At 42.8% G+C, this 12,691-nt stretch overlaps 1 protein-coding gene across 2 annotated transcripts in view; it reads left to right on the top strand.

Annotated features, from left to right (window-relative positions):
• The window catches only part of LOC123749953 (annexin-B12), a 34,932-nt gene that overhangs the window by 12,063 nt on the left and 10,178 nt on the right, over nt 1-12,691 (top strand). For both annotated transcript variants that reach the window (XM_069304870.1, XM_069304871.1), the window contains 4 exons: nt 241-419; nt 6,992-7,179; nt 10,091-10,261; nt 10,475-10,656. In XM_069304870.1, the coding sequence (XP_069160971.1) occupies nt 241-419; nt 6,992-7,179; nt 10,091-10,261; nt 10,475-10,656 (720 nt within the window). The remainder of the gene's footprint in view (nt 1-240; nt 420-6,991; nt 7,180-10,090; nt 10,262-10,474; nt 10,657-12,691) is intronic.

Raw genomic sequence — 12,691 nt, 5'->3', positions numbered from 1 at the left:
CTTTAATGTCGTTTTGATGAATTTACTCAGCAACAGAAATATCTTTTCCTGGTGCATGTTTAGTTGAAAAGAAATTAAACAAATTTAGATAAACTAGGGGAAATTTCCCACACACATAGTCTATGTATACATATCTAAGTACACACATAAAAACTAGTACTCCTTACATTCATCTTGTTTTGAACAGTATATAGTGTAATAGGTTTTAGAGCAAATAATAATGTTGTAATGAATGTTCAGGATTTGTTGAGTGATTTGAAGAGTGAATTAAGAGGACACTTTGAGACAGTGATTGTGACTCTGTTGACACCGCTACCACTGTTTTTGGCCAAGGAGCTCCACTACGCCATGACTGACGCCGACACCAAGGAGAAGACCATTGTTGAGATCCTCTGTACCCGGGATAATGCTTCTATCAAGTGAGTATTATGTTATGGGTTGTCTGGTGTGGGTAGCAAGGAGAAGATCATTGTTGAGATCCTCTGTACCCGGGATAATGCTTCTATCAAGTGAGTATTATGTTATGGGTTGTCTGGTGTGGGTAGCAAGGAGAAGACCATTGTTGAGATCCTCTGTACCCGGGATAATGCGTCTATCAAGTATTATGTTATGGGTTGTCTTGTGTAGGCACCAAGGAGATGACCATTGTTGAGGTACCTGGGAGAATGCTTCTATCATGTGAGTATAATGTTATGGGTTGTCTGGTATGGGCACCAAGGAGATGACCATTGTTGAGGTACCTGGGAGAATGCTTCTATCATGTGAGTATAATGTTATGGGTTGTCTGGAGTGGGCACCAAGGAGATGACCATTGTTGAGGTACCTGGGAGAATGCTTCTATCATGTGAGTATAATGTTATGGGTTGTCTTGTGTAGGCACCAAGGAGATGACCATTGTTGAGGTACCTGGGAGAATGCTTCTATCATGTGAGTATTATGTTATGGGTTGTCTGGTATGGGCACCAAGGACAAGATCATTGTCGAGGTACCCGGGATAATGCTTCTATCATGTTAGTATTATGTTATGGATTGTCTGGCGTGTCCTTTTAATATACTGGATTTTCCATTGAATATTCCTCCAAATATTTCTGTGATTATTGTGCTGGGTATATTTTGTGGGATTTATTTTCCTTAACATATCCTTTTTTCAAATCTCTATGTGTTTGTGTTGGGCATATTTTCTGGGATAAATTTCCCTTTTACGTAACTTTTTTGATCTTTATGGATAATTTCTGTGATATGTTTTCCTTTTCGTAACCATTTTTTTTTTGGGGGGGGAGGGGTGGGGGTGGTGGGAATTGTGTTTATGTTGGGTAAATTTTTGTTCTTATTCCATGTCCTTAACCTAACTTTTTTCAGATGTAGTTTATTTCTAGTGAACTCTTATTTTGCACAATTTGTTCTGTTTATATCTTAATTTTTGTTTGTTTTATTGAAAGTGTTAACACCCTCTCTCTTATACCAATTTGCGTTACTTTCCTCTCTCACCTAACCTTTCTTCCCTCTTCCCTCTTCACATTATACTGCGAGTCAAGTCTCAGTCTCTCTTTAATTTCTTTCTCAGACTCCTTAACAGACTATGTGGCTCTGTCTCAGTGACTTAGTTCATCTTTACTGTCTCTTTCTCTGTCTCTGTATTAGTGTCTATCTCTCTGTCCCAGTCTTTTTTTTCTGTCTATCTCTCAGTCCTAGTCTCTTTTTCTGTTTATATCTCGGTCCCAGTCTTTTTCTGTCTATCTCTCAGTCCCTGTTTCATTTTTCTGTCTATATCTCAGTCCCAGTCAACTTTTCTGTCTGAACTAGTCTCTTTTTCTGTTTCTGAACTATTCTCTTTTTCTGTGTATCTGACCTAGTGTTACTTTTTCTGTGTATCTGAACCAGTGTCACTTTTTCTGTGTATCTGAACTAGTGTTACTTTTTCTGTGTTTCTGAACCAGTGTCACTTTTTCTGTGTATCTGAACTAGTGTTACTTTTTCTGTGTTTCTGAACCAGTTTTTTCTCTGTTTCTGAACCAGTGTTACTTTTTCTCTGTTTCTGAACCAGTGTTACTTTTTCTCTGTCTCTGAACTAGTGTCACTTTTTCTGTGTATCTGAACCAGTGTCACTTTTTCTGTGTGTCTCTCAGTTTATATATTTTCTTTGATTATATGTTTTCCCTCTATCTGATTCAGTCTTAGTGTCTCTGTCGCTTTAATTAAATACAAATTAGACCTACTTTCTTAAATAATAAAGTGAGGATTCAAATGTACAATATTACAATTGTTATCAGAAATTTTATTTAGTATATTGAGAGTAAAGAGGATAAAAAGAGGGAGGAAAGTGGTGCAGAGAAGCCTTGGTAATCACTAATTATAGAAAGGATAGGTTGCGGAAATGGGAATGTTTGTACTATTTATATTGGATATAAAAATGGAAGGAGGAGTGAGTAGCTGGGGTTGGGTGGAGGGAGGAGTTTTGTTTGGAGGGAGGGAGGGATGAGTTGGTTGGAGGGAGTAGGGTTCGTAGGAGTGGGGGGGTTAGGAGGGAGAGAGCAATTGGTTGTGGAGATGGTTGGAGGAAAGGGTAAGGAACAGTTGATTGGAGGGAAGGGGGGGGAGAAGTTAGAGGGAGGGGGAGGAGTATGTTGGAAGGAAAGGGGTAGGAGATGGTTGGAGAGGGAGGGAGGGGGAGGAGGAGATGGTTGGACGGAAAAAGGATAGAGTTGGTTGGAGGGAGGGGGAGGAGTTGGGGGAAGGGGGGCAGGAGTTGGTTGTAGGGAAGGGGAAGAAAAAGTTGATTGGAGGGAGGGGGAGAGAAGTTGGGGCAAGGGGGCAGGAGATGGTTGGGGAGGGGGAGGGAGGAAGGGACGAGGAAGGAGTTTGTTTGAGGAAGGGAGGAGTTGGATGGGGGGGAAGGGGAGGCTTTGGTTAGAGGGAGGAAGGGGAGGCTTAGGTTAGAGGGAGGGAGGGAGGGAGGGAGGGGGAGGCTTTGTTAGAGGGAGGGAGGGAGGGGAGGCTTAGGTTAGAGGGAGGGAGGGGAGGCTTTGGTTAGAGGGAGGGAGGGGGAGGCTTTGGTTAGAGGGAGGGGGAGGCTTAGGTTAGAGGGAGGGAGGGAGGGGGAGGCTTTGGTTAGAGGGAGGGAGGAGTTTTGCCTAGAGGAAAGGAGGGATGAGTTGGATGGAAGGAGGATTTGGTTGGAGGGAGGGAAAGATGGGTTGGGTTGGAGGGAGGGAGGAGTTGGTTGGAGGGGGGGGTTACAAAGGGAAGGTTGATGGGAGCAACCTGTAATTGGCTAATATTGCAATTATCCTGAAAAATGTGAATGAAACGAAAAGGCAGAAGTACATATTCAGGTATTGTTGAGGTTGATCCCGTACATAGAAAAGGGGCAGAAGTGCTTGAGCACCTTCTGATATGCCTCACCAAAACCACCCACTTTCTCTCTTAGAAGACTTTTTCTTAGACTCTCTCATTAAATAGGTTAGCTAGGACGGTATGAATATTATGGAATATGGTAGGAGCTGGGGCGGGGTGCGTTTTGACAGGTGAAGAATGCAACCCGTTCTCGCACTTGCTTATTGTCAATATTGGCTTATTTAATAAGTACATATGTGACATATTAAGTGATTGTAAATATTTTAGTTTACCTTGAAAAGCTTCATAGAAAACACCGACCTCACCTAACCTTCTTAGTATCTTAAGATAAGCATCTTATTGGTTCTTAATTACAATTATTACTTAACCTATACCGTTGATAGATTAAGTAATAATTGTAAATAAGAAGCAATAAGATGCTTATCTTAACATACTAAGAAGGTTAGGTGAGGTCGGTGTTTTCTATGAAGCTTTTCAAGGTAAACTAAAATATTTACAATCAATTAGTATGTCACATATGCACTTATTAAATAAGCCAATATTGACTGTAAGCAAGTGCGAGAACGGGTTGCAACATGAAGGGATTGACAGTGACGAATGCAGGTGACCATGGGTAATGAGTATACTTGTATATTTCTCTGTGGAAAGTATAACTGATGTATGTAAACTTCCAGAACGGAAATGTATTTCACCCCCTAAACGTTCGATCATGCTTGCAAATGACCTTGCAGTAACCTTGCAATGCATATCTATGTGCTGTAAAACCACATTTGCTTCACTGAATGATGTGAAACCATCCAAATCAATTGTAAACTTTTCCCCTAAACGTTCTCAATTAGTGTTCCTACCTAAACGTATAGCTAATGCCACATTGCAATAAAAATGTGTCGTTACAAAGCCATAATTACTGTGTAGCTAATGTTCTGCTGTATGAGTGTGTATGAAACTGCACAACATTTTAGAACCCGCCCTTGGAATTCTCATTTTAACTTTGTTCACCACATACGCCCTTCTTACCGTATTATTTTATGTTGCAGCATGTGACAGGTTTGCAACATTGTAATTTCCAGTTTTATATGTTAGCCATGTTGCACCCAACATTCTTACACCATGCTCAACATTGCCAGCCAGGATGACGAGGTACCTCGTAGTCCTCATTCACACTTTACCAATTTTTACACTAATATGTCAAATATGAACTACTGTAGTATGAGCGGGGTAGGTATAATGAGGTGTGAGTGTAGAAGGTATAATGAGGGATGAGTAGAAGGTATAATGAAGTGTGAGTATAGAAGGTATAATGAGGTGTGAGTGTAGAAGGTATAATGAGGTATGAGTGTAGAAGGTATAATGAGGGATGAGTGTAGAAGGTTTAATGAGTTATGAGTAGAAGGTTTATTGAGATATGAGTGTAGAAGGTATAATGAGGTATGTGTAGAAGGTATAATGAGGTATGTGTAGAAGGTATAATGAGGTGTGAGTGTAGAAGGTATAATGAGGTATGAGTATAGAAGGTATAATGAGGGATGAGTAGAAGGTATAATGAAATGTGAGTGTAGAAGGTATAATGAGGTGTGAGTGTAGAAGGTATAATGAGGTGTGAGTGTAGAAGGTATAAGGAGGTGTGAGTGTAGAAGGTATAATGAGGGATGGGTAGAAGGTATAATGAAGTGTGAGTGTAGAAGGTATAATGAGGTGTGAGTGTAGAAGGTATAATGAGGGATGGGTAGAAGGTATAATGAAGTGTGAGTGTAGAAAGTATAATGAAGTGTGAGTAGAAGCTATAATGAGGTATGAGTGTAGAAGGTTTAATGAAGTGTGAGTGTAGAAGGTATAATGAGGTATGAGTAGAAGGTATAATGAGGTATGACTGTAGAAGGTATAATAAGGTATGAGTAGAAGGTATAATGAGATATGAGTGTAGAAGGTATAATGAGGTATGAGTATAGAAGGTATAATGAGGTATGAGTATAGAAGGTATAATGAGGTATGAGTAGAAGGTATAATGAGGTATGAGTGTAGAAGGTATAATGAGGTATGAGTATAGAAGGTATAATGAAGTATGAGTAGAGGGTATAACGAGGTATGGGTGTAGAAGGTATAATGAGGGATGCGTTTAGCAGGTATAATGAGATATGAATAGAAAGTATATTGAGGTATGAGTGTCGAAGTTTAATGAGGTATTAGTGTAGAAGGTATAATTAGGTATGAGTAGAAGGTATGATGGCATAATGAGGTATGAGTGTAGAAGGTATAATGAAGTATGAGTGTAGAATGTATAGTGAGATATGAGTGTAGAAGGTATAATGAAGTATGAGTGTAGAATGTATAGTGAGATATGAGTGTAGAAGGTATAATGAAGTATGAGTGTAGAATGTATAGTGAGATATGAGTGTAGAAGGTATAATGGAATAATGAGGTATGAGTGTAGAAGGTATAATTATGTATGAGTAGAAGGTATAATGACATAATGAAGTATGAGTGTAGAAGGTATAATTATGTATGAGTAGAAGGTATAATGACATAATGAAGTATGAGTGTAGAAGGTATAATAGTAAAATAAGGTTTAAGTAGATTTGGTGTAATAAAGTATGAGTGGTGAGGGTATAAGATGGTATGAATGAAGTTGGTATAACAAAGTATGACTCGAGTGTGTATTATAGTATAGGAGTTGATGTAAAGCTTTATGAATGGATTAAATATATTGAGGTGTGATTCCAGTATGGTAGGTATAATGAGGTATGAGTGAAACAGATTTAAATGTTAAAAGAACTCATCGTCAAAAAATGACTGGTAGTGACTATTGACGGAACGTAAGAAATGAGCTGCTGTTCTCGGAAAAAGTTCACGTTCAGTTCTAATGGAATACTACAATGGGCATGCCAAAAACTGGAACAGTGCTTTGCAACAAAACAACATCTTTCCCAGGCCTAATATGCAACATCATTGGCAAAGTTTGATAGTCATATGTGCTATATTAGGCTTAAGAAAGTTAAGGTTTGGTTGTTGCATTCTTTCTCGTGCCCCCTACGAGATTACTAGTTCAAAACGCGTTCGTTTTTTAGTGAAACAGTACTTTTGTACATTCTACTGATTGTTGTTATCAGTGCTAATATTTATTATTGATAAGATGGAGGTAAACAGCTATAATGATGGAAGTTTGTTAGATGAATGTTGCTTCTATTCTAAGATCCAAAAAGTTCACGTTACTGGTAATGTATTACTTTAATTATAATATAATAAATATTTTGCACATATATTAAAGTATCTCTGTATGTATAAAAGAGTATGGCTGTCTGTTTGTCCAAGGTTAGAAGGCAAATGCTTTGGGGTTAACCGCACTAAACTTTGTATAATGACCTGTCGGAGTCATGGGACAGTCATAGGGGGTTGGAGGAGGGGAAATAATTGAAGTTCTGTCATTCATTATATTTCCATAATGTGATATTTTCATGCAGAATGTTCTAATGACAGATTTGCCTTCCGGAGGCTCCCAGCACTTGGCACAACCTTTCGGTGTCGAGCCGACCATCACAGGTTACTCCTTCTAAAATAATAAAATCTAGTTGTATCCATTTTACCCAATTTGAGACTTGAAAATCCCAAGGGTCAGCAACTTTCTTCTCTTTCGCTCCAGGACTATCAAAGAAGCCTATCACGAATACTATGATAAGACCTTGGAGGAGAGCATCGACGGAAACACCTCTGGACATTTCTGTAGTTTCCTGTTTAGTATATGCAGTTGTTACAGAAACGAGACGCCTTGTGACTCTGAAACGGCAAAGAAAATAGCCAAGGAAATAGCACAAGCACTCTATGAAGCAGGTTAGTCCATCTCTGTACCTTCATCCACCACTCTCTAACCCCACTCCCCCCCCCTCCCCTCTCATACCACCTTTCACACCAGGAACACGATTCGTCAAGTATTTACGAAACGTGTACATCTTTCCTTAATTATTAGCGGCTTTGTTTACATTTTTTAGCAGTTTACAACATATAAAAGTTAACAAACCAAAGTTATTGCTATAAAAACCTCGTAGTGGTACGGAGGTCATAAACTGTTCATTACAGGTACACAAATCCGTTATGATAAAGGAAACGTGTACAGGTTTGGTAAGTGGCTGCATAAATGCCTGATCAATCCTAGGCGTGGTCTTTCATCCCGCCGACCACTTTCCCTCCTGACTCGCCCTGTCAACTTGGCTTGCACACACACACACACACACACACACTCTCCTCATTAGTCAAACCCACATCCCAGGTAGGTTTACTGATTATCGGTTCCAGCGCTTCTTTCCTCATAGTTTCCTTCACTCACCATCACTATAACTATTATTTAATTCACTCTCACTCCTACCAGTCTCCTCTAACACATCAATCATCCTCTCAGGAGATATTCATAAATATCTTACCCATTCTGTAGCCGACGCTAATCTTCCTCCCGAGATACAGAAATATTTTACTCATTCTGTAGCCGACGCTAATCTTCCTCTTGAGAAAGTATAGCCTGGTTTTGCCTTCTGATCTGCTGCCTCATGAGTCAGCAACCCGTGTTGGCTGACTAAGTCAGCTACCCGCACTGGCTGACTGTTTCATGAGTCACGCTGGCTGAGTGACTCATGAATCAGCTACCCACGTTGGTTGACTGACTCATGAGTCAGCTACCCACGCTGGTTGACTGACTCATGAGTCAGCAACCCACGCTGACTGACTCATGAGTCAGCTACCCACGCTGGGTGACTGACTCATGTGTCAGCTACCCACGCTGGTTGACTGACTCATGAGTCATCTACCCACGCTGACTTAGTGACTCATGAGCCAGCTACCCACGCTGGCTGACTAACTCATGAGTCAGCTACCCACGCTGGCTGACTAACTCATGAGTCAGCTACCCACGCTGGCTGACTGACTCATGTGTCAGCTACCCACGCTGGTTGACTGACTCATGAGTCATCTACCCACGCTGGCTTAGTGATTCATGAGCCAGCTACCCACGCTGGCTGACTAACTCATGAGCCAGCTACCCACGCTGGCTGACTGATTCATGAGTCAGCTACCCATGCTAGCTGACTGACTAATGAGTCAGCTACCCACGCTGGCTGACTGACTCATGAGTCAGCTACCCACGATGACTGACTTGACTCATGAGCCAGCTACCCACGCTGGCTGACTGACTCATGAGTCAGCTACCCACACTGGCTGACTGACTCATGAGTCAGCTACCCACGCTGGCTGAGTAATTCATAAGTCAGCTACCCATGCTGGCTGAGTGACTTATGAGTCAGCTACTCACGCTAGTTGACTGACTCATGAGTCAGCTACCCACGCTGGCTGACTGACTCATGAGTCAGCTACCCACGCTGGCTGAGTAATTCATAAATCAGCTACCCATGCTGGCTGAGTGACTTATGAGTCAGCTACTCACGCTTGTTGACTGACTCATGAGTCAGCTACCCATGCTGGTTGAGTGACTTATGAGTCAACTACCCACCTTGGCTAACTGACTCATGGGTCAGCTACCCACGCTGGCTGACTGACTCATGAGTCAGCTACCCACACTGGCTGACTGACTCATGGGTCAGCTACCCACACTGGCTGACTGACTCATGAGTCAGCTACCCACACTGGCTGACTGACTCATGAGTCAGCTACCCACACTGGCCGACTGACTCATGAGACAGCTACCCACACTGGCTGACTAACTCATTAGTAGCTACCCAAGCTGGCTGATTGACTTATGATTCAGCTACCCATGCTGGCTGACTGACTTATGAGTCAACTACCCACGCTGGCTAACTGACTGACTCATGGGTCAGCTACCCACGCTGGCTAACTGACTGACTCATGGGTCAGCTACCCACGCTGGCTGACTGACTTATGAGTCAGCTACCCACGCTGGCTGACTGACTCATGAATCAGCTACCCTACGCTGCCTGACATATTTACTGGTAACAACCTGTCACGGTCCCTATGTTTACTGGTAACAACCTGTCACGGTCCCTATGTTTACTGGTAACAACCTGTCACGGTCCCTATGTTTACTCGTAACAACCTGTCACGGTCCCTATGTTTACTCGTAACAACCTGTCACGGTCCCTATGTTTACTGGTAACAACCTGTCACGGTCCATATGTTTACTCGTAACAACCTGTCACGGTCCCTATGTTTACTGGTAACAACCTGTCACGGTCCGTATGTTTACTCGGTAACAACCTGTCACGGTCCCTATGTTTACTCGTAACAACCTGTCACGGTCCCTATGTTTACTGGTAACAACCTGTCACGGTCCGTATGTTTACTGGTAACAACCTGTCACGGTCCCTATGTTTACTGGTAACAACCTGTCACGGTCCCTATGTTTACTGGTAACAACCTGTCACGGTCCCTATGTTTACTCGTAACAACCTGTCACGGTCCCTATGTTTACTGGTAACAACCTGTCACGGTCCGTATGTTTACTGGTAACAACCTGTCACGGTCCCTATGTTTACTGGTAACAACCTGTCACGGTCCCTATGTTTACTGGTAACAACCTGTCACGGTCCCTATGTTTACTCGTAACAACCTGTCACGGTCCCTATGTTTACTGGTAACAACCTGTCACGGTCCCTATGTTTACTGGTAACAACCTGTCACGGTCTGTATGTTTACTCGTAACAACCTGTCACGGTCTGTATGTTTACATATAACAAGTCAGCATCAACTGTGGGATAATGTATAATGTTTACAATGCCAGGTGAAGACAAGATGGCAATTGATGAGAAATTCATCCATATTATGACATCCTGCTCCTTCTATCTCCTGCGCCTTGGCTTTGAAGAATACAATGATACTAAGGACAGGAATTTTGGTGACGTTATAGAGGCCGAGTGCTCCGAAGACATAAAATATAGCTTGATGACGTTCTGTAAGTACTCATTCTTTCCATTTATATCTACTGCAGCCTCTTGTCCAGTCATTATTTTTTTCTATTATAAATCCATTCTTATATCAAATTATTACTACTCATTCCCTCTACTGTTTATTATTTTCCTGTTGCTTGATGACGGTTATAATCATTATTAAATTTGTTTTCTACGCTCAAGCTATACAATACAGATTAAGTAATCTTGTGCAACAGACCTCATCATCATGAACCGAGCCGAGTTCTTCGCTAAGGAGCTGCACGAAGCGATGACGGGAATGGGCACCAGGGACAAGGCGATCATTCGCTTGGTGGTGTCCCGCTCCGAGATAGACCTGGGCAATATCAAGCTCGAGTACCAGAAACTCTACGACAGGACTCTCGTTTCAGAACTTGTGGTTAGTGTGCAGTGTGCAGTTTGGGGATATTTTATGGTATTAGAGGGGTTAATGGGATTGGTAGGAATGTATTATAATAATGGGAATACAGGGATAGCTGCTAAATATTCGTACGTTCGAGTAATGACAGCTACCTACCACTGGTATTATGGTACAAGGACACCTAGTTGCTGCATTGATGTACAATTGCAGCTAGTTGCTGCATCGATGTACAATTAAAGCTAGTTTCTGCGTGGATGTACAATGGCAGCTTTTTTTTTTTTTTTTTTTTTTTTTTTAGATATATACAAGAGTTGTTACATTCTTGTACAGCCACTAGTACGCGTAGCGTTTCGGGCAGATCCCTGGAATACGATCCCCGCCGCGAAGAATCGTTGTTACAACCAAGTACACATTTTACTGTTGGGTTAAACAGAGGATACAGTTAAGGATTTGCGCCCAGTAAATCCTCCCCGGCCAGGATACGTGCTGCATGGATGTACAATGGCAGCTGGTTGCTGCATGGATGTACAATAGCAGCTAGTTGCTGCATGGATGTACAATGGCAGCTGGTTGCTGCATGGATGTACAATTGCAGCAAGTTGCTGCATGGATGTACAATGGCAGCTAGTTGCTGCATGGATGTACAATGACAGCTAGTTGCTGCATGGATGTACAATGGCAGCTGGTTGCTGCATGGATGTACAATGGCAGCTGGTTGCTGCATGGATGTACAATGGCAGCTGGTTGCTGCATGGATGTACAATGGCAGCTGGTTGCTGCATGGATGTTCAATGGCAGCTGGTTGCTGCATGGATGTACAATGGCAGCTAGTTGCTGCATGGATGTACAATGACAGCTAGTTGCTGCATGGATGTACAGTGGCAGCTGGTTGCTGCATGGATGTACAATGGCAGCTGGTTGCTGCATGGATGTACAATGGCAGCTGGTTGCTGCATGGATGTTCAATGGCAGCTGGTTGCTGCATGGATGTACAATGGCAGCTGGTTGCTGCATGGATGTACAATGGCAGCTGGTTGCTGCATGGATGTACAATGACAGCTAGCTACTAGTGTTGTGAAACAATGACAGCTACCTACTCGTGTTGTGAAACAGTGACAGCTAGTTACCAAAATAGTGGTACAATGACAGCTAGTTACTAGAATAGTGCTACAATGACAGCTAGTTTCTATATGGGTGTGCAATAACAGCAAAATTCTATATGGTTGTACAATGCCAATTAGTTTCTCAAACGTTGTACAATGACAGATAGTTATTGTATGGTTGCACAATGGCAGCTATTAATTGTATGATTGTTTTTTGGCTGGACCGGTGGTACAGTGGCTCTTAGTGAGTGGTCTGGTGGTACAGTGGCTGCTAGTGACTGGTCTGGTGGTACAGTGGCTGCTAATGATGGTCTGGTGGTACAGTGGCTGCTAGTGATGGTCTGGTGGTACAGGGGCTGCTAGTGACTGGTCTGGTGGTACAGTGGCTGCTAGTGATGGTCTGGTGGTACAGTGGCTGCTAGTGACTGGTCTGGTGGTACAGTGGCTGCTAGTGACTGGTCTGGTGGTACAGTGGCTGCTAGTGATGGTCTGGTGGTACAGTGACTGGTCTGGTGGTACAGTGGCTGCTAGTGACTGGTCTGGTGGTACAGTGGCTGCTAGTGACTGGTCTGGTGGTACAGTGGCTGCTAGTGATGGTCTGGTGGTACAGTGGCTGCTAGTGACTGGTCTGGTGTACAGTGGCTGCTAGTGACTGGTCTGGTGGTACAGTGGCTGCTAGTGATGGTCTGGTGGTACAGTGGCTGCTAGTGATGGTCTGGTGGTACAGTGGCTGCTAGTGACTGGTCTGGTGGTACAGTGGCTGCTAGTGACTGGTCTGGTGATACAGTGGCTGCTAGTGATGGTCTGGTGGTACAGTGGCTGCTAGTGACTGGTCTGGTGGTACAGTGGCTGCTAGTGATGGTCTGGTGGTACAGTAGCTGCTAGTGATGGTCTGGTGGTACAGTGGCTGCTAGTGATGGTCTGGTGGTACAGTAGCTGCTAGTGATATT

This window comes from Procambarus clarkii, chromosome 53 (genome assembly GCF_040958095.1).
Source record: "Procambarus clarkii isolate CNS0578487 chromosome 53, FALCON_Pclarkii_2.0, whole genome shotgun sequence".
In the NCBI taxonomy this organism is placed as follows: Eukaryota; Metazoa; Arthropoda; class Malacostraca; order Decapoda; family Cambaridae; genus Procambarus; species Procambarus clarkii.
Note: the sequence above shows the minus strand (reverse complement) of the source record. Positions and strands in the feature narration are given on the sequence as shown.